Source organism: Boleophthalmus pectinirostris, unplaced genomic scaffold (genome assembly GCF_026225935.1).
Source record: "Boleophthalmus pectinirostris isolate CB_2022bp ecotype Guang Dong unplaced genomic scaffold, ASM2622593v1 HiC_scaffold_3, whole genome shotgun sequence".
Taxonomy (NCBI): Eukaryota; Metazoa; Chordata; class Actinopteri; order Gobiiformes; family Gobiidae; genus Boleophthalmus; species Boleophthalmus pectinirostris.
Genome location: NW_026571299.1, coordinates 20,254,049 through 20,276,920, shown reverse-complemented (window position 1 = coordinate 20,276,920; position 22,872 = coordinate 20,254,049). Strand labels below are relative to the sequence as shown.

General features: G+C 40.1%; 1 protein-coding gene across 4 annotated transcripts in view; it reads right to left on the bottom strand.

Moving 5' to 3' along the window:
- Positions 1-1,393: 1,393 nt before the first annotated feature.
- Positions 1,394-22,872, bottom strand: part of LOC110165809 (SRY-box transcription factor 13) — a 34,622-nt gene continuing 13,143 nt past the window's right edge. For 2 of the 4 annotated variants that reach the window (XM_020931003.2, XM_020931002.2), the window contains exons 2-14: positions 16,019-16,169; positions 14,588-14,684; positions 13,292-13,378; positions 12,561-12,733; positions 11,786-11,854; positions 10,993-11,107; positions 9,205-9,281; positions 8,512-8,674; positions 7,635-7,741; positions 5,389-5,488; positions 4,725-4,889; positions 3,803-4,019; positions 1,394-3,068 (exon numbers count right to left, since the gene is read on the bottom strand). In XM_020931003.2, the coding sequence (XP_020786662.2) occupies positions 2,792-3,068; positions 3,803-4,019; positions 4,725-4,889; positions 5,389-5,488; positions 7,635-7,741; positions 8,512-8,674; positions 9,205-9,281; positions 10,993-11,107; positions 11,786-11,854; positions 12,561-12,733; positions 13,292-13,378; positions 14,588-14,684; positions 16,019-16,168 (1,797 nt within the window). In that variant the 5' untranslated portion in view covers position 16,169 and the 3' untranslated portion in view covers positions 1,394-2,791. Of the gene's footprint in view, positions 3,069-3,802; positions 4,020-4,724; positions 4,890-5,388; positions 5,489-7,634; positions 7,742-8,511; positions 8,675-9,204; positions 9,282-10,992; positions 11,108-11,785; positions 11,855-12,560; positions 12,734-13,291; positions 13,379-14,587; positions 14,685-16,018; positions 16,170-20,007; positions 20,072-22,872 lie in introns of those variants that run through there. The other 2 variants (XM_020931000.2, XM_020931001.2) reach the window with 2 other exon arrangements.

The following is a 22,872-nucleotide window of genomic DNA, read 5'->3' as shown; positions in this document are numbered from 1 at the left end:
GCTCTTCCGGCTCCTTCTGACTCTGGCTCCAATTGACTTATGTTAGGATCTTGTCGTCCTTCTCTCTGTACCTGCTGCTGTGAACCTCGTCATTTTGGTCTTAAAATATACGTATTAACCTGCGACACATGATCCTGATTTTTTTTTTTTTTTTTGGGATGTTTTGTCCGTCCAAAAAATCCTATTCATAACATATAACCTGGCTCTAGATTCCCTCCTGTAACCGTGAGCTTCATTTGAGCGGCGCCAAACGCTGTGGGTGACGTCACACTCACTTAGTCCACTTCTTTTATTCAGTCTGTGCCCTCATCCTCATCCTCAGATACATCTTCCTCAGCTTCACTTTCCTCTCTGTCTTCAGAATCACTGTCATGACCAAAAATCTGATCCAGCGCCTCATAAACAGTGAACCTGCTCATGTTGACTGATGCTGCAACAGATACAGCTGATAATATCTCACTAAAACCCTGTTTATATATGACAATGTTTATTTTAGATTCAAAATGTATCAATGTGCTGCAAGAAAGAGAAGAGTTCACGTGGGTGAAGACGACCTTTTTGTGTGTGTGTGTGTGTGTGTGTGTGTGTGTGTGCGTGTGTGTGTGTGTGTGTGCGTGTGTGTGTGTGTGTGTGTGTGTGTGTGTGTGTGTGTGCGTGTGTGTGTGTGTGTGCGTGTGCGCGTGTGTGTGTGTGTGTGTGTGTTGTGGGACACACTGAGCCATATTTGATCCACAGAGCAGCCTACAGCTTGTAAGTGATGCATAAAACAGCCACTATTCTCTGCCGGGTCATTTTTGACCCGTAACACCACAGATGTCACTTTTTTTTTTTCAGACCTTTACAATTTACTAAAATGGTGAAAATTGATTTTGTTGCGTTAAAATAGTTGTGTCTGAGGATTAGATGAAGCCTCATTCCGGTACAAAAAAGCAAATGGCAGTTTTTACATACCTAAACTTGAAAACGGGTCAATTTTGACCCTAACACAATATAAGGGTTAAGCTAACTGCTACCTTTTATCTTTTGGTCAGTAGAGTTTGGCAATTCCATGGCTGAAATTATCCAAATGATTAAGGTGTATGGAGTTTAAAAACACTGGAGTATTTCCTGTTTTACCATATGACATCACAAGGTGAGTATTTTCTGTTTGTGTGTGTTAAACATGTGAATAAACATTGGTGGATGAAACAAAACTCCAGGTATGATAATGATGAGGAAAAAAACATCAGATCTGAAAATAGCATAATGTTGGCCCTTTAATATTATGAATTGAGATTACAGATCATGCCCCAAAATCATTCATTTTCTCATTTCCTCCTCAATTCAACACAACAAGATAACTGAATAAGTTTATAACCTGAAATTCTTATGTCAAAAATAACACAATGGCATATCCAGTTAGTAAAACAACCAATTTATTGGTTTTCAAGGAAAAAAACAACTCTGAAAACAGAAATGTACATCTTTAAATTACACTGGCTCTTATAAACAAAATATAGTCTCTTTCTTCTGTATTTACATCAGCAGGGGTGTGACTAGTGGCTTTGGGAGCATGTCATCAGTAAAATAACATGGCAGTTCCAATACAACCAGCTTCAGATATAAAGGCAGACTCTACAGAGCCCTTAACCATTTTGATAACTGTTCACTATCTCACACTGAACTTCTAATTGGACATGTTTTTCAGCATCACTGACACAGGAGGTTCAGGAGTGGCCAGCATTTTTCAAGTAGTGCCTAAATGCATATTTAAACAGTCCTTTGTGTGAAGTGGTCATAAAACATGTAGCCAACATGTATTTGCGAGTTGTCCACCCCTTATTCAGTCTATAGAAGGTAACAGATGTACTTAAGGAAATGGTCGAGGGAAATCTCTGAATAAGTAAAAAAATACATCATAAGAAATTCCCCCAAATGTAGGACATTGTGTGCATCAACATGACAGGAAATCTGGTTTGAGGTCAATCAATAAAACACAGAGCAAACAATTATAAAAACAGCAACAAAGTGATACACAAATACAGCATTTACAGAAAAAAACAGGACAAGAATGGTGAGGGAGACTACCATGTGCCTTTTTAACTGGACCTCAAGTTCAGCTGTCAATAAGTGCATTTGGGGAAAACAATATTGTACTGCATTTCCAAGCCACAAGAGGGCAGCATCGAAGTGACATTTCTCCACCTCAGAAAAGTTGGACTGCTGTTCCAAATAGGGCAAGAAAAAAAATCATTCAATCTCTTACACAAAGAGAGGACCTATGTAAGAATCTATTATAACTTTACACTATTCAGACTTGCATGTGTGTGTGTGTGTTTGTGAGTGACACTGTAGCTTATACAAATTATAAGTGCATAAACAAAATGAATATGATTTTTTGAAAGAAACATGGAACCATCAAATTGTCCGAATTGTCTTGAGTGGTGTTAAAGTGAGTTAATGATTGTCTTTGAGTGAATGCCTCTTTAATGTAAACCCTATAAAAAACTGCCTGTCTATAGGATGTGCTCACCTAAGCCTTGACATTTTGAGTGATGCCACAGCCAAACAAGTGCAAAACACAAAACAAAAAAGTAAAACATATTTCCCTAACCAATGCTTAATAGTGAAAAGTAATAAAAGCAGTATCCTCAGATCTCCCTCCTGTTGGGATTTGATTTATCATTGTCTGTACAGGTAAAATGTTAGTTAAAATGTTTTGTTAAAAATCTCTTAAGTTCCAAAGGTAAGCACTTACCAAATTAAGTGCCCCTTTGTCCCTATTTTCTACAGCATCACATGTACCTCCTCCTCAGTCTGCTAAGAGCACAAGCTCTCCCTCACTACGTTCTCCTCCATCGCTCTCCTCACCCTCACTGTAAGGGTTGGGGTCCCTCTCTCTGTCCCTGTCCCGGGACATGGGGGGTGGGGGCTTGACCGGGACCTCTGGTCTCCGACCAGCAGAGGAAACCTGCCAGTGCTCCAGCAGTGCCGGGTGGAAGGGCATGGTTGCCACGGAGACAGGGCCTGTACTACCATGGTACTGGCCTTCACCATGTGGGTAGTGGATCTGCTGTGGTTCTGTTTGGCTGAGAAGAAAAGAGGATGCAAAGATGAAAATGAGATTTTAAGTCTTATTTATACTGGAAGGCCAACTTTTCCAGCAACATTAATCTTAGATGCACTCAATTAAAAATATGGGACACAGATCAAGGTTGAAGTCACAGCTTTAACTCAAACTATACTTCAATGTTCAAGCACTTTACAACTCACATTTTCAAGAAAATTAATTCAAGACCCTAAATGTGTATTCATAATGACAACCTTTCTCTGTATTATCACATTATTACTTTTAAAAGATTCTCAATTTGTTCTGAAGCAAATTAAATTAAATGTTTTATTGCCACTAAATTGTAGGTCTAGATTTGAGTAGTTAAAACAAACACATACTGTATATCCAACCATTACTAATACTAAAGCTACATACACTCAAAGGCCTGTAATGAAATAAAAGTTGTGATTTTTATGTGAAGTTGGGCTTCTGACTATACAATATTTAAATTATACACATGTGATGCATTTATACATAAATTATACACACTACAATAACTTGCTGTTTGTAGTTGTTAATGGTATACATATCAATCAAAATGTGTTCATCTAATATTCAATATTTGTAAAACCCATTTTTTATGGTTCATTTTAGCAGACATTAATACCTTTGGTGGTCATGGGCACCTATGCCCATGCAGAGTTGTTTGAGCCTGACTAGTGTATTTGATGTGAGGAGGTGTTCACATTGCTTTGTCAGGCTGTTCCTTACCTGTGTGTGTATGGGCCCCTCTGCTCCTGCCGCCGGCTCTTCATCATGGCCTTGTACTCTCCTACGCGGAGGCGGCGGCCCTCCACGATGCAGGTGCGTTTGGGCCGAGGCTTGTACTTGTAGTCAGGGTAACGCTCCAAATGCTGCCTGCTCAGCCGAGCCTGCTCCTCATAGTATGGCTGCTTCTCCTGGTTAGACATCGACTTCCACCTGGAGCCTGTGGGGAACAAAAATGACAGACTTTTTTCTACAGATTTCTCATACATACCACTAAAAATGTCAAGTTCATCTAAAATATATCTATAAAATTCAAAAATCCCCAACTCAAGCCTTCCTATTTATCACACTTGCCTTCTACCAACTCAAACTACTAATGTCAGCAGGTAATTTTCTGGTTAATAAAAATTTAACAACAATGATTATTTATAGAAGCAATTAACATGCCACCCCTTCATAAAATCTGCTCAATCGAGTTTAGACATCTTTTTTAAGGGCCTGTGATGACTTCCTGAGAATCCCCAGATTGGGAATGACCGGTCTAATAAGTCTTATATAAACATATAAAGCCTTCATTTCAAAACCCATGTTAAACAAAATATCTGTTGGCAGAATTGTGCAAATGGTCTCTACACTTTTCCAACACAGTGAGTTGCACAACATTAAAACGAGGTATTGACGTAGATTCATTCAGTGTAATTAGTCTGGATGTGTGTGTGCATGTTGGCCTCTGTGTGTCAGCCTGAATGGTGGTTGCTCACAGCACAATAGAAAGGAATGCACATGATTGGCCCAGAGACAGCCCTGTGTGCGTGTGTGTATATGTGTATATGTGTATATGCGTATGTGTGTGTAGGAGAGGCAGGTGGCTGGTCTGACTCTCGTGTTGCACTGTCTCAGAATAGGCCTGCGTGGCTCTGCTCACCCAGGATCTTGCTGATAGAGGAGTTGTGCATGTCGGGGAAGGCCTGGAGGATCCTGCGCCGCTCGTCCTTGGCCCACACCATAAACGCGTTCATGGGTCTCTTGATGTGGCCTGAGGAGGCAGAAGGTCGGGCCTCGGGGTAGCTGCCTGGTGCGGGCTGAGGTCCTACAGAAGCAAAGCTACAATCAAACCAGAGCACAGGATTGCGAGAGAGAGGGCATGCCAAAAATATGCACGCCATATTTACCCACACAAGAGTGTACGTGAACTCTTCCTGAGATTAATACTTTGTTTTATTTTTGAAACAACCAAAGCTTTCATTTTTACATCCTGTGAAAGGGATACAGTTTTAAGGGCTTGTAACACCTCACATAAAAGTGTTGCTGGCACAAGTTAAATTGATTGTTCAAGATAAGCCCTATCGATGGGAAATACCAGTGTTTTTGTTTTCTGTTTCAGGTTGATACCATGTAATACTACAGTTGTATCGCAGTTTTGTGTTTTAATAAAAAGGTCCACCCATCATTTCTAAGAAGCACAACACACAGTTTACCAAGCAATGGCTAGGTGAAGGCGAGTGCTGAAAGAATGTGTTTTGTATTATGGTTAAAAACACATACAATAGGTGAACAGTGAACCCTAGAGTCTAGAGGTGCAAGCGTACCATCGGAGTCACTGCTGTGGTGGTCCTCAGCGGTGGGCTGTCTGTCGTCACTGCGTTCACCCGGAGGTGCTCTCTCACTCAGAGGGGGCTCTTTGTATTCCTGTACATACAGAGACAGACAGGTGAAGCGGTCATGTTCAGCACACACATGTTCACACATATGCACACACACACACACACACACCATTTGAATGTGGAGCACTGTAAAAGAGATGACCCACTGATCATAGGCAGCCATGTGTCACACAGGAGCTATTTAAGGTAAAGGACTGGCACACTTGGCATATCAGCTGTGTTTAAATGGAGAGCTGTAAATGCAAAGAAAGGAAGTGGGGACAAAAAGAATGGCGTTTATTGTACCCTGGACCAAAGGTGAAGGAGACAAGAGATAGATGAAGGGAACAAAGCCATTACACAGTGATGCTGTTGTAAATTATCATTTATTCCAATGGCAGAAGCACATTGCCGAAATAGGGCAGTCCAGTCTGTATGTGTTAAAGAGGGATGTAGAACAGTGTGTGTGTGCGTGTGTGCGTGTGTGTGGTAGAGAGAGGACAGACTGTGGACAATGACACAGGGCAGGTGGCTCACTCTCTGCCACCAAGGCCTTTGTGGCTTTGTGAGGCTGCCACACAGCTGCTCCAAGAGCGGCAGCTTCACCTCCAAGAATGAAAACTAAGACGAGAATAGAAGCCAAGAGGCACATGAACCAAAACACTACGCAATAGGCTTAACTGTATACCAGAGAGGAGCTATGAAACAACTCTACAATCACCAAGCATGTATTTGGTTCAAATGAATGTCAGTCACCATTTCATCTTAGCACTCTAGTATATAGATGACCAGTGTTGGGTATTTTACATTAAAAAGTAATTAGTTACCATTACAAATTACTTCCCCCATAAAGTATGTAAAAATAATTAATTAGCAATCAGAAATCTCCAGTTATTTTTCACATGATGTACTTTTACCCAAAAAAATCAAGTTTGGCTTGCTTTAATGCAGTGGCTCTGTCTCCATCTCCATCTTTGCTAGAGCTCACACTAACTGCATCGGGGTTTGAGGTGAACAGAGGTGCGTAGCAAGTGACGATGTGAGGCGCTTCATTAGATTTGAGTTACTTGAGGCAAATGCAGACAGATTTTTTTTCCCCCAGGGTACAGTGTACACTTAACATACACATTCTTGCCCTTTATTTCAAAGAGGTAGAAATAGTGTCAGTATTTCTAGTTTGAAAATGCTACCTTTGAATGTCCCTGGCTTGTCGTTGCCATTGTTGCAATCTTGTTGAGTTTGTCTCATGTAGCTTGAAGTGTGCGGAAAAGAAACCACAAGGCAGCTGTGCAGAGACACCCCCCACCCAACTTCTTAGCCAATCATCAGCAGCCCTGCTCTCCCTGCTATATTTGTATAACTATATGTCTATATTTTTCATTTGTACTTGTACACATACATGTATATAATTATGCTTTATTTGACACCAGTCTGTTATTTTTGCTACTTATTTTGAATTTATTATTACATATATATATATATATATATATATATATATATATATATATATATATATATATATACACACATATATATACATTTATATTTTGGCTCCCTATATTATAATCTATTGTGATGTGTGAGCTACTGTGTCCAAGTAATTTCCCTTGTGGATTAATAAAGTTTGTCCAAGTCTAAATCTAAATACAAATGCTAAATTGTCACCAGTTAGTTTTATGTATCATGGTTATTTATATCAATAGCACAGTGCCAGATGATAGCATTGCTTGGTTACATATTTTTCTTCAACACCTCATCCTCAACAAATAGTTTTCAGTTGATGTGAATGTTGCAAACCTATACCATCTTATTCTGTAACCAAGCCTTAGCGTATTAGTGGTGTTGTATCATTGTCTAGGATCTCCTTCTCTGACAGGGGATCCTAAACAAACAGCTGTCTCACTAGAACCCCAAAATGGAAACCCAAGATGGCAAACTTCCTTGTCATTTCCAAACAACTTTCTCCAAACAGTATCAACTATCAGCTGTGGTAATGGACTTGTGCTTGTTAATGACAGGGCTCATGCTATAGTACAACCGTTAAACTACTTCCCGTAACCCTAAACTTTTGGTGTGGCTAAATAAACTCCAAGAACGATGAGATAAGATGTCAGATATCTCCATTTTATGCCCCCAGTCCTACTAATAGACTATGTGAGTAAAGTGAGATACTGTTTGGACATGACATTTACCGGCTTTCCTCCGCTGTCCCTGTCTCTGGTGTCTTTGCTGTGGTTCCTCAACAACTGCTGAGCATCATGGATGGCTTGGGTCACAACATCTCCATCTCCAAGGAAACCTGTTGGATAAATAGGATTTAGCACAATGGGAAATAATACTTTGGGACATTTATAAGGGAAAGCGTGTGTTACTGTGGGGGCATAATAGAGGACAGTATAGCTATTGTTCAGGTTGTTTATTGTTTAGGGGATACAATAGAAATACATAAGGAACTTCCATTATTGCCTTGTTATGCCATGTTAAAAAAAAGAAAAGGAATATATTGCACATAAAATATTGCAAATTGTGGGGAAAAATAAATATCTCCCAAAATTCACAAAAAAATAAATAAAATAAGGCTTAAACTGGAATACTAAATGACAAGGCCAGGTTAAAAAGTCAGGCTAGGCAAATGATAAAGATTGAAACATTGTGAGGCAGTCTGTCTAGCTGTCAGTGATATGTTTGGGGTTTTCCTGTGCCAGAAAAAGCATGTGGTTTGGAGGAGGTCGATCGATCAGTACATCATATTTGCACAGCCCAATTAAAAAGCCAGAACCAAACCAAACTCCAAATCTACTGGTCTGATAACAATTCAAAACCAGATCACATTTTTGTAACATATACACTTAATATGGAAAGTTCTTATCAGTTTCTCTCCAATCGATTCTTCAAGGACCATAGCAAAGCAGTCATGGGTACTTTTTTTTTTTTTTTTTTTGAGAACCATTCCTTTCCAACCAGAATTCCCAATTTATCCACTATAAGCAATTCGTGCAATTACGTAGATCAAGTTGTATTAATTATATAAACTTTGCACATGTAATGTGGGTGTTCCTGTGGACTCACTGAGTGCAGACCGCGGCGGGCTGTGGGATACTTCTCTTGGGTGCTCTCTTGGTCTGTAAGCCCCCTGCAGCCCCAGTGTGCTCAGCTCCAGTTGGGGACTGGGTGTCTTTCCCAGCTCCATCCCCTTGGGTTTGGAGGTCAGGTTCAATGGCTGACTGGCTTCCTACACATACAGTGAGAGCAGATGAGCTGGGGTGGGGCCACGCACACACACACACACACACTCATACACACTCAAAATAACACAATCACACACAATGAGGCTGAACCGCAAAGGGCAAGGGCGTGCGTGTTTTGCAGTTATGCACGGCAGATCTGGCATGTCGGAGCGCATCTGTCACACCTTTGTAGCATTTCGGTCCTTTTGTCTTGGTGCTCACCTCATCCTCTCTTCCCTTTTGTTTACTTAAGCTCTGTTGGTCTATCTCCGCTTGAGAAGCAGCCGTGCAAACAGGACACACTCGGCACACACACGGCAGCGCACTTGTCAAACCTTTGAACAGAGGGTGTGGCGTATTCCAAAAAGCTTTCAGCTCCAAAATACCAGAAAAGTACTATTATCTATTTAATCTGAGCGCCGCTTACACACACACGCGGTTCCCTCTCAGTATTAGATTTGTGTGCATTAAACGTGTGTAATGTGTGTATCTTTGGAATGACTGTTCTTGCATTGAGCCGTGTAGTTGTATGTACCTGTCTGAATGAGCCACTGCCTCTCTTGCTGGGCGCTGGGTGGGGACTCGGTAACAGCTGCATCGGGTAATCCACAGCTGCACAACAATGACAAAAGCAAATTAAAAAAACAAACAGGCTTTTGTTTGAGCAGTACCAATGGAACAACTGTTTAATCACTAGTCATGGTTTAATCTTAAAGAATAAAAACATTTGAGTGTCTCAAACTGAATTATAGGGATTTATTTTTCAACAGTTTTATCAAACACGATCCACTGAACTTGTGCGCAGCCGTAACAAACGTAGTAATGATGTCACTAGGTTGCTCCAACATATAACAATTGTTAAAAGGTAAATTATGTAACTTTTATGGTAGAGGGTTCAACACATTCTTGTCTCCTTGGGGATGTTACAACTTTTCCTGGAATGTTCCACAGTATGGCATTAAACTCATCTCCAAAGGGACAAGAAAGTGAGCCCACTGGCAAAGTGACAGCTCAGATCTGTGGAGAGCTGACCCCACTTGCAGTAAGAATGCATGTTTCTCAAAGAGCAATGAAACACATGTATTGATTTTTTTTTTTTTTTTTTTTAAATACTGAATATAGCAGAAAAGTTTCATAGTGCACTTTTAAGTGGTCATATTGTTTTTATGTAATGTTCAAAGGAACCGTCTTTACAGAAACTGATCCCCATCATTATGTCAGTTAAAACAACATAACCTAGAGGTAACCTCTTCACCATTCATTATTGTGGTTTGATTGTCATCTTAACCTCTCCCATTGTACCAACAAACCTTTACTTTTTTCATTCTATACGTATCTATGAGGGAGTTCTTCCACAAAATGGCATTTGTTGAAATATAAAATGCGAATGAATGGCTATCCTTAAATTACGCCTACAATGTTTTAAAGACCGGCCTTGTGAGTTTTTGGTTTGAAAAGAGGAGAAGACGAGGTCAGAGAGAAGGAGCTTTTAAGCCTTGTGAAAGGCTGACAGCACAAAGCTATGCCTCTCTGAGCTGTGCCCTTTATAGCCCGCTAACTGTACAAGAGTGAAAGCTACCATCATCACTATTGTTCGGCTCGAGTCTACGTTTGTGTCTTACCAAAGCTTTCCATTATACATAAAACAGGCCTTGAGTTGAAGTGCGCTTAAGTTTCTCCTCAATACGATTTGAGAAAGAAGACAAGGAGGACATTCCAAAGAGTGCGTGGTTAATAGAGCTGCATATGGCAACAACTTTTCAGATGGATTCTGGCCTTCAAATAAAAGAAAAATCTTAGATGAGTTGAATGTTTACCCTTTTGTTTTAAATTCTACAAAAAGAATACCCCATGAAAGAGTAGATAACCATAAAATTCTCATCGTAAAGACATAAAACAAAGCAACCTTGGGAGACTAACAAAAGCGTGCATTGAAAATCATCAGAAGTAAAGCTATGCCTTTGTACTGGGTTTGCGTTTGAGGATGTAGTCCTTGTCTTGTCCCTCAGTGTAGATTTATTGTATAAGAAGCTCTTGAGCTCAAAATATGTCCGCTGCGTGCTGTCTGCATCTAATTATATAACCTTTTATTGTTTGCTAATTGTAGTTAGCTTTACAGTCACAGGAAAAAATCCGGTCTGGTCTGAGAGTTATGAAAAGTGCTTACAAACTGTCTCTGAATGAATAAGTGAGGAATACATTTGTTCCACTGCAAATATTATTAACTAGTTCCATTTACCATGTTAAAAAAATAAAATCAAAATCATGTACAGCACCTTTAAGAGCTATTATGCAAATTGATTATGAAGGGAGAAGGACTCACTTGGCTTGCATGGGATCGGCTGGAGGGGCAGGGTCATCTGAGGGTCAGAGGTCACTGGCAGGGGCTGTGTGTTTGGGTGAAATGCTGGTATCATGACGTAGGGCATGTTTACCTGCTGAGACAGAAGTGAACAACGTCAACAAAGTGTGTGCAGCAGCAGTCCGTGAGAGGAGAGAGAGTAAGTGAAACAGCAAGAGAGAGAGCGAGTGAGGAAGAGAGGATGAGTGTGGGTTATCATTCAATATATGAGAACAATATATTTTGAGCTCAATATTTATAGTGTGTAAAAACATTTTGAGATAATGGGCATGTCATTTTAGTCATAAGATGGGAGCTGCAGAAGGTTGAACAGCTGACTTTTATGGCTAGTTATTTGATCATTCTGTAAATCATTTATTACATTTTTTGTGGACAGTTCTGCTTTATGGTTTGGTTTCAGTATTATTGTTTATTGTCTTCTATTTACTTTAACAATATATCACACTTCAAAATTTGTTATGGCGACAGGACTAAGTGTAAGGAGAAAGTAAAGGGGCTGAGAAAGGAAGTAGAGAGTGAAAAAAGAATAGATTACAAGAGGAAACAGAGGGGAGAGAAGGAGACAGAAGAGAGAAAGTGAAGAGACGGTAAAGTGGGTGTGAGAAGAAAGAGAGGGGAGAGAGATAATAGAGAAAAAGATTGCAAGATGATAAGGGGAGACAGAAGATAGAAAGTGAATAGAGCAAAAGAGAAGAGAACGTGAGGGGGGAGTGTTGGGGGAGAGAGCGAAGAGAGAGAGCGAGTGAGGCCTGACCTGGATCTGTTGCTGGAGCAGGTTGATCTTGTGTTGTTGCTGGATGAGCTGTTGCTGCTGTTTGGCGATCTGACAAAAATGTAATGTTAGATTCAGCACTTGACTGCATGTTATTGGGAATGTCATATTTTATAACGAGAGATTATCGAAATATGTGTTGTAATGTTTTGGAGATATACTCTATATTCAAATTTTGCATATCATTTATAATAATAATAATAATAATAATAATAGAACATTTTGCAAAAAGAGCCAACTTAAAGAAAAGTGGAAAAAAGCTTATGTCAAATCATTTAATTTGTACACTTATACAGTCATAGCACATTTGTCTGATATCTTACATTTTTACTATACATGTGCAATTTTGAGAAAGGTTGATCATACAAAAGACACATTAAGTTTTGATTTCTTAAGTGCTATGGCAACGGTCCCAACTTTAGCAGAGGTACTGTGCCGGCAAAGGCAAAAGTGAGGAGTTTTGTGAGGATTCACGTGGTTTGGAAGGTCAAGGCGGGGGGCAACTGTTGTCAAGGCGGATGCCCAAACTACCGTATAAAGCGCTTAACACAATGATGTTAAGAGTAACATAATTTCTGAATATCGTTATCAGGATACTCAATATGCTCCATTTCAAACTTAAAAGGTGCACTGTGTAACTTTCCTGGTAAAGGGCCCGTTACTTGCTGTTATGCCTTCAATGTTCCAAAGTATGGCATTAAATTGAATTATGCAGTGTACCTTTAAATGAATCAGATCGTGTGCCCTGTGCTGGTACCTGCTCCTGCTGCTGCCGGGCGAGCTCCATCTGCTGCTGCTGCTTCTCCAGGAGCAGAGTGGCCATGTTCCTCTGCTCTGAGTGCGCCCCCATCAGCTGCTCCCTCAGTCCACTCAGCTGGTTTATCATCATCAATAACTGTAGCTCCTTCTCCGCCAGGGACTCGGGGGTACCTGGTACAAGACCATGGGGACAGTTTAGGATCAGAGCTTCCATATTATTTTCTTGATTGGGTAAGACTATTGAAGTGGGCAATATCAACTAACAGACTAGCTGGAATCTACCCAGGTTTTATTACAGGCTGTTATCAGTGTATACCAGTACTTTGCACAGCAGTGGTAATAAATAAAACATTTAAACCAAAACCAAAATTATTTTGGAAATCTCAAAAATAATTTATAATAGTGAGTAATGTGGTTGCATCACCTATAGTAAATCCTCTGAACTCTGCTCCAAGCCACATGCTTTTATTGACATTTTCATTTGACTTTAATAAGATCCCCATATTACCCAGCCCAAGTCTGTTTCTACAACAACAATGCATTCCCCCTCTGTGTTGTGATCTCTTGGTGTACTTCAATTCCCCCCCATCATTCCAAAAACATACATGTGTTGGTGAATTGGAATTGATTGAAGTGATTGCTACAAGTAACTTTATGTGAGATCAGATGGTCATCACTCATCTATCCGTGGATGAATTGTATTGATTTTTTTTGTGTGCAGAGACCAACCTTTCAGCTGTCCGCCCGCTGCTGAGCCTTTGTCCAGAAGTTTCTCCTTCCAGTCAGTGTTGAGCAGCTTCTCAATGGTGGGCATGACTGAAACACACAACAAGGAAATCGGACCTCAACATGATTGCACCAGCACCAAGCGGCGGGCACTGGGCAGCCGTGTACAAATACATGCCAAGTGAAGCCCACATGACACCACAATACGCCTGCACCTCTCTGCTGTCCTAATGGGCCTGATTGGAGAATACATTCAGAGGCCAGAGTTTGTTTGTGCGTCTGGGAGAAAGTTTGAGTGTTTGAGTGGATCGATATTTGGACACAACAATCCAAGGTCAGCTGGTGCGCGGAATTTTAGAAAAAAATTAAGGAGTGGAGTGGTGGTAATAGAGAGGAGGGCAGGGAGAGTGTCAGAGGAGCAGCCTTTCACGCTGCATGTAAAGAACTGAACTGGGCGAAACAAAAATCACGCTGCACTCATTCGCTCGCCCAAACAACAGCCATCACTTTTAAGCATTGATTTTACACAGGCTCCATTGTCTAAGAGTGAATAGCAAGTGAATGCAGCTCGCTTAGGCTGCATCTGAAAACATAGAGTTGCCAACTTATGAGCAATGGGAACATTTTAAACAAAGGTCCAAAAGATAGAAGTCTGACACTAGAGGTGGGCGGATTGTTTAAATATCAATAATAAATAATAGTAAATAAATTGTTCATAGCAGTCATTTCACATTTATCCAATACCTGCACCTCAAATAAGATATGTTTCTATAAGATTGACATAATAGTCTGAATGTAGTTATACTTTAGATTTTATTTCAGTTTTTTTTTTAAATTTCAATATTGCCCACCCTTATTTGACATGCATCAACGGTTTGCTTACTTTTTCACTTCCAGACATCAGTTTATCTTACAAATGACCATTTCACATGCGTTGTTGGTTTTGGTGATAAAACCTTCATTTTACTTTGTCCCTATATACACTGCCACTTCAGGTCATGAGTTCTCAGTATATGCTTAGACCTGCAAGAAATCTGCGCTTTGTCCAATAAGAACTGCATGGAGGTGTGTCTGAACTTGACTGGTACTGGTAAAACACAATTTTTAAACTTCATGATGACATTTTCTTTCAAGCCCGGCTGCTTTTGACTGTGTCAAGTTATCAAAAGAACAGTAATTTTGCCATTGCACATTGTAACAGAACAAGTATCCACACTCAACTATTGTACAACAAGCTTCAGGGCATTATAGAGACATTATCTGACAGGTTGTAAATAGTAACATGTTTGCAGGGCTGACCTTCCTTGAGGTTGGATTGTCCGTCTGGTCTTTCCTGAGCTTCTTTGACAACTGTGGGACTCTGTCTTTGGGAGGCTTCTGTCCCTGGTGACCTGTCCTGTAAAACAAAGCAAAACATTTCATGTATATGGAAGCCTTACCTGTAAAACATGTCCTTCATCAATATGGCCACCCCTGAACTTTAAAAGTGCATTGTGTAACCTTTCTGGTGGAGGGTCAATCACATGCTTGTTTCAACTGAGATGTCATTGCTCTGCCTGGAATTTTCCATAGTATGAAATTCCAAAAGTCTATATTACATTTATTAAATTACAGATGGTTTTATAGCTTAACACTACCTACATTCTACCAACCATTTGACCTTTAGCTTGGTCTGGTTTGGTCTCCATGATGACAAAACGTTTTAACACCATACTGTAAAAAATTCCAGACAAAGCAATAGCATCTCCATGGAGAAAAGCATTTGACATACCCTCCACCGGAAAAGTTACACAATGCACCTTTGTGAATTAGATAACATTGTAGTTTGAGACACTGAGCCTTGAAGCCAACCAACTAATTTACATTTTTGATGCTTAAATGTTTTTTTGTATTAAAAATGGGAACACGTTATGCAAAATGGACTTATGAGATTTAAACCAAGCTGGAATGCTCAGAATTATATTTTTTTTCCGCTTACCTCCGATCTCCTCCTAAATTGTGATTATTTCAAAATGAATAAATCAGACACTGGATAATAAAATGGTTTAAAAATGTCACAGCCATTTTTTTTAACAGTAGAAAAACAAGTAAATGAACATTTGTGGCTTGCAGCAATTAACTGTCACGATGCCGGGTCCACAGTTTTGAACAGGAAATCGTGACCCTGCTTCTGTTATTAAGCAGTTTTAGTGTGGATTACAATGAACAAAATAAAATTATTATCTACGTATATTATAGTCTAAAGGTGTATTGTGTAACTTTTCTAGTGGAAGGCTTGTCAAATACTTTTCTCCATAGATATAGTATTATGGTAGGGTATTATTATGGTAGTATGGTATTAAACCTTTCTATCTTCATGGAGACCAAACCAGACCAAGTTATAGATCAGATCTATAGCGAGGCAACCCCGCTCACAGTCGGAATGCCTGTTTTTCCTTTTTTTTTTTCTTTTTGCTGTACAACCACCTATAATAATAAGAATAAAAAAAATAAAAATAAAAAAAACATGTAATATAGAGTTGTTTACTTTCATACTGAAGAACATTCCAGGCAGAGCAATGACATATCTATAGAAACAAGGAGGTGATGTACTCCAAACCGAAAAGTTACATAGTGCATAAGACCAGAAGAAAAAAAAACATAAATAAAGGCAAATATTTTCCAGAGCCAATATTGATAACTTTTATTCACTTGTTTTTTGGAAGTTGAGCAGGAGAGGGGAGTAATCACCTGGCGTGTCTCTTGTGGGTGGCCTCGTGTCCAGTCGCGAGATGGGGAGGTGCTGGGGGGCTCTTCTTGCTCCAATTTAACACCCAGAGCCTTCATGGTCCCGTCCCCACACAAGGGGAGCTGTAATGCTGGAGGACTGGGCTCAACCATTCTGTAAAAAACACACAAGACAGTCAGCTTTGGAATTTTACATCCTTTAGCCCTTCACTATAAGCATAGTTAAACAATATCTCTCTTCCATAACATTTATTTCCTTACGCAAACAAAAAAGTGGCTCCATTATGCACATACAAATGATGGTCAAAGTTTTATGCGAGTTACTGATGAAGAATGGTACAAACAAGATCAGCGCAAAACAAGAGGTAGAATTAGTTTAAAAGAAAACAAACCAAACCGAAAGCATGAGATCAAACTGTCTCCCTACTTTTCAGCATAATTTCAGGCCTAGTGAAATATAGAAGATGAAAAAAAAATAAAAATTTGAGTAGTATTGATCCCTACTTTAAAATGTTGCAAAGTAAATGTAGAGGTAAATATAAGTACAGTGTGTAAAAGCAACTTATTAAATTCTTTTACTTTCCTGCCATGCTAGAAGAGGAAAATGTAGTTTAGATTACCTCATGCATGCATTTCTCTGAGATGGGAGAGAGATGAATGCCACTAATTTAGGTCACAGCCAATGTCAAGGTCAAAGGTCATGTGGTGGAAGTGCCATTGTTTGATCGTGTCGGAAAGGTGACAGTGAATAATAGAGGGCTAAGGGGGAGGCCAGCCCACATCACCTCAGTGACCAGCAGAGGACAGGTACAGAGAAAGAGGGGCGAGCCACACTCAACTTGAACCAATAAACTGTGCCAGCGTGTGCGTGTTTGATTTCCCAGCTCTGCAGCGGGAGGAAAGAAAAACACAGCAGACAGCTGAACAAAACAAAACACAACACACAAGGGCAAAAAGTGCACATATATATAAAGAGGCAGAAAAAAGGCATTGTTGGAGCGGGGGAACAAAGGAAGCCGGGACAATGGGGCAGGGGCTGACAAAAGCCGCGGCCGCAGGAAACAGGCCGGAGAACAATGGCAGCGGAATGTGCCGATCCGACTCGGGAACACGGCACAAATATGTGAAGCGCCACACAGCATAATAATGATTAACCCCCCCTCTGCAAATGGGACGTGAAACAAAAGACACCTGTTTGCAGGACCTAAGGCTCCAGGCTCACTATCACAGTTCAGCTTCACTGTGATGGAGCTAAAACACCAACTGTGTCCCCTGAGGGAGAGCAAATCCACACTGTCAACAGGTGGAAGTACAGAACTAAATATGCATACAGTCTTGCGGTCATCTCTCTGCACTGACCACAGCTTTTCAAGAATCTAAAACCCCATTCATGCACCTGAAATGTTTTCTTTCTCTTTAAATACACTATGTATCTGCACCGTGATCTTCTGAATGTTTAAGCAAATCATGTCCAGAGAAAAAGTTGTAAACATTGTATGGTTCTTGTCATAATCAGAATTAGCTTTAGAATGATAAAAAAAAAAAAAAAAACTCATAAAAAAGTGGTTTACTAAAGTGAACTAAACAGCACACTCTGAGCCCTGTGCCTGTTAAATGCAGCTGCAACAGGAGGAGCCGCTGCCACCATCAGCTCTACATACGCCCCAGTGCCCAGTGCCCACTCACACTGCACTGACTTCAGAGCTGAGGAGCAGGAGAGAAACACTACATTTTTGCACACGGCATACACATTGTCCTGCATGGTACTCAAAAGTGTTGATAGATACACTTAAATAAACTTGATTATAGGTTTACTTTATCAAAACTATTTGTGTCAAAGCAAAGGCGTGTGCAAGAGGTCACTGGCACTTCCTTCCTCAGTGCTTCATACGTCATGTGACAGGTGTCTTGGTGGTAATAATCACTGTCGTATAGTATAACATAAAGGGACTGTTATGTGGGCAGGTCTGATTGTGGGGCAGTGGGGGTGGCCTGGTGCTGGGTCCCACGCTGCAGTTATTCCTGGGGCCCTCCACGTTCCACAGGCTGAGAGTGGAGCTGCCACAGGTGGCTTTCACACGCTTGGGCCCTGCGCGTGAGGTATGCCCAGAATCTGAGCGGCCGCAGGCTGTTGACAGACAGGAATGAGTTAAGGTGCATGTGTGGATGTGTGTTTTACAAGCACAAAGGCTTTCTTTACAACAATACCTTCTGCGTCTTAGCTTGAACAATGCAAGCAGCCAAGGTTATCGCGTACCTCTGCAGCATTAGGTTAAATACACACTTAGCTCCTCTCTGAAGCACCCATGTGGAACCCAGCTTTGCCTGCACATGTATGGTTTTCTAAAGAACCATTTGGAAAGAGCTTTCCTCAATTTGAGATAGTGCACTGGGGCCTGTTTTCATACCACATACAGCAGCTTTGCCACAAGCCTTGGCCAAAAAAAAAAAACTGTGCAAGGCCCTGATGCAGCTGTGCCCAGTATCAACAACAAAGTGACCAAAAGCTGCTATTTGTGACCCTGGAAATGCAATATACTTGAGTACAGAGTGTGGACCATAAAGCAGGTGAGGTTTCACAAATTTGGCATTATAACACCACAATGACAGCTATTTCTGCTTCAGGTTAAACCCGACATGTATTACATCATTTCCGTATTAAAAGGCTTCTTATCAAAAAGGTATAAAGCACTGGCAGAATGAATGCTGACAAACAAGAACCCATGTGCCAAGCAGCTCAAAGGCATTTTAAAGGGGACATACAAAAGCGTTGATGGAGGGTGGCTGTGGATGTGTCTCTGTTCCTATGATAAACATCTCTTTAAAGCACTGACAACGGTGAAACTTTAGACTTCCCATGACACAAGTGCACTTCCCACAAAACCTTCAGTTAGCCAACCAGTTGTAACATGTTAACAGCGACATTTGGCCCTAGGGAGCTGCCAAACTAAAGCCTGTTATTGTTCATTCTTTTGTTGCTCTTTCTTTCATTGTTTCCTGATTCTCTCCTCACTCCTTCACTGTTTTCTCCTCCTGAGCTGCTGACAGGACCAGCTTGCTGAGTTTTATGTGGTGCTTGTGGCTCCCCAGCTCCAGCCTGAGGCGCAGAGGCAGAATGTGCATTGAGAGAGCCACTTTAAGCAGCAGGGACAAGTGAGACATGTAAAGAGCTCCGCTTGGTCGTAAACAAATAAAGGCATTCTCATTGTCAGGGCTGAGACTGACAGCTGCAATGGCAGAAGGTTCCCTGCAGGAAGGTTTCAAAGCGCCGCACTCAGCTGGCCGTCCATTCAAACAGACAAGATTTCACACCCCGATCTTCACATGTTTCCAAACCAGTTCCCTCGCACTTTAAAACAGGGCCATTTGATTTCCTCACAGTCTGTTTGGCAGTAAACATGTTTGCGGCAGAGCAGCAACTATTTCAGTGAGTGAGTGAGTCGTGTTAAGACAAGTGTAAACTGATGTATAAACAAATGTTTGTAGATAGATTTCATACTGTGCTTTATTTGATTAGGGATGATAAAACAATGGAGCATGTGGTGCCAGACACTGCCTCTGTGCCCACGGGCCTGGCACTGAACCTGGCATCTCTCAGCACATCTCTGTTTGGTTCCAGGAGACCTACACAGCTCACCTGCTTCTGCTTAACTAATGTACTTACCAATACTTTAGGTTTAGCATGCATTACTATATTATGTGGTCAAGTTAAATGTACTGAAAGTAAATAAAGTCATAGATCAGTTATAACATTATTTTTTTGTATTGTTTTAAAAGTTGCTTAATTTTCAAAAGATTTGTTCAAAAAGGTCCAGAAAGGAACAGAAAATATAATTTTATTAAAAATAAATAAATAAATAAATAAAAACAAAATAAATACAACTGTTTAACATGCTTTTAGTCCAGTTCTCAAAAGTCAATACCGAATTTGTAAAATAAAAAGAAATTCATCAATTAATTAATAAAAATCATAAGATACGCGGCACACTAACCTGTTTCGGAATGGCCTAAAGTACGGCGGACCAAGCAGGAGGGAGCTGGTGACACAAGTCATAGTGAATGCTGGGTGCCAGTGCAAACGCTTGTCTTCTACTCTCCTGTGCACTCTGACCCCCCCTCTGCCCCCCTCTCCTCCCCCACGCACAAATAACCCATGTCTCAGTCCACGAGAGCCACACACAAAGCGCCTCTTCAAATCCCGTCTCATTTTGCATAATTAGCATGCAGTCTGCGGCAGGTATCCCTCGCTCTGGCCAGAGTGATAGCGATCGCCTGCCATTCTACAAACAGGTGCGATGCCAGTAATCATAAAGCCAGCGTCAAACAAATGAATCTAAATTTCATGCATTGAACAGATTAAAAGGGCCCATATTCTGCTATTTTCTGATCTATGTAATAATGTTCTCTTGTCAAAAATATATCTGGAGTTGTGTTTTGTTTCATCCACACATGTTTAACCCACAAACCCTGCTTATTTAAACTGTGTTCTTCTCTCAAATAGAAAACACCTTGTGATGTCATGTGGTAACATAGGAAGTGCTCAGATGTGTTTTTAAACTCCATACACCTTCACTAGAATCATTTGGATAAGTTCAGACCTAGAATTGCCAATCTCTACTAAAAGAAAAGGGAAAAATAGCTGTTAACTTAAAAACAACATATAGACAGACTAATAATGATTACTCAGACATATATGAAACAAAGTACAACTCCAGGTATGTTTTTGATGAGGAAACACCATTTTACCATGGCTAAAAGCTGAAATGAGTCAATTCCGTGTGCTCTGAAACATATTTTTTTCTATTTTCTTTCCAATTCTAGTTTTATCATCTCTCCAGTGTCAAAGTAAACTGTAAACTCAAGTCAAGTTGCTCTCTTAACAGCTCCAAAAACAAGTGCACTTTGCTGAAATGCAGTAGTTGAGGTGTCATCATCATCAAACTCTTTATGACATTTCATTGCTACGTTAAAACAAGATCTTGAGTGCAGCTTTCCAGTCGACTGACAGACCCAATCATTTGGAAAAAAAAAAACCCTAACAACAAAAAGGGGAAAAAAGTGCATTAAATTTTAGTAGTGTACCAATTTTCAGCACATTATTTGTAGGATCAGTAGGCTCAGGCTTCAGTGTGATCATGGCTGAAGTCCAAAAAAGTCTGAATTTTTACTCATCTTAAAAGTAATTGGGGTGGGTAACTACATCTTTTTTGTTGCCTTATTTCCCAATGAGGGCTTTCCACCAGACTTTTCCTTTTGGAAGTGGAGTTTGAATTACAAAGATGAGGAGAAAGATGAGAAGAGACTAGATGTTTTCTTCTAATCACAGTCACAAATCTTTGGATTCTAATAGGACTGAATGCCTTCCTGACAAAACCACCAACATTTACATTAAAGGATTCATTCATTAAATTATATTATGATGAGTGAGCTACTCAAAGTTTTTAAAGTTTATCTAGTCCAAGTCAAAATCATCTGAGCCATTTCCTTATGAGATCAACCACATGACAATTGTATGTGCATGGTCAAAAGGAGGATAATGTTAAATATAAGCATACAAACCCAGTTTTAGTGAAATTGTGTTTTTTAAATACAGTTGTTTCATCAATATAAAAATATATCAGGGACATTATGGATCTTGAAAGGAGACATAGAGTGTTACCCAGCCTTGAAGTTGTATTAACAATGCAGCAAGTAACATTTCATCACTCAGATGAGATCATGAGTGCAATATTCCAGTCAATTTGGTCTGTCAATCATTTAATATTATCCAGCAAGTGAATAAATACATATAGTGGTGTGCCAATTTTTTATGGATTATATGCATGTTCAGAGCCAATCAAAAAGACAATTTATCAATATAAAAACATATCAGGGACACTCTGGATCCTGCAAATATACATATAGAGTCTTACTTGACTAGAAGTTATATTAACATTGCAATAAGCACAACTGTCACAATGGGGAGCCAAATTGATTAAACTACCATATTTGCAGAACAAATCTTTATGTAAAATTCAAACCTTCCATCTGTTTTGCTAAGGCCCCATGTATCCTGAAATTATATAAAAGTGATGTCAAATGTCTTTATGTAGCAGTCTGGTGTTTCTTTACTGGTGAGGTCAGGGAGATGTTAAAGTACACACATACACACATATATACACACACACACACACACACACTTGCAGAGGAGCTGAACAAAGCGCTGCCTTGCGTTGCTGACTGGGCCTCATTACAGAATGAGCTCTCAGGGCCGCAGACACAAAAGCCATGCACTCCTCTGCCTTTCCTTCCCCCTTTCTTCCTCTGTTCTCTTGGCTTTTTGATGTCAAGGGTACTGAACCATAGTGCAGAGTTCGGAGTATAACCTCATCAAGAACACACATGCACTTTCCTCTTTTTTGTCTTTCAAATGTGCGCAAAACAGAAGCTATAGTGTAGTTTTTCCTCATATGGAAGATAAGGGACTGTCCCAAAACGTGTACATCCTGGATAGTCACGCACACAATGTGAGATGAGGAGATACAGCATAAGCCAGAATTTGACAAGAGATGATTGATAGTTGATGAATTTGATTATAGTTCAGCAATAGTGGATGAATAGAAGGAGGAAGTTTGAAAATATTTTGTAGAGCACAACTTGAGTAAAGAAAACAAAAAGCATTGCATAATACAACAAGTGTATGTTTGTCAGAAGTGAATTTTAACCAGGCCTACAAGATTATGCGCAGTTTAATTGAAATTTTTATTTGAATGGCACCTTTAGGATATTCTAAAAAGCATGTGATTTCTTTCATTTAAGATGTCAATCTGTTCTCCAATATCAAGTCTCTTAGATGTGTTTGTGCATAAGAACTGAGT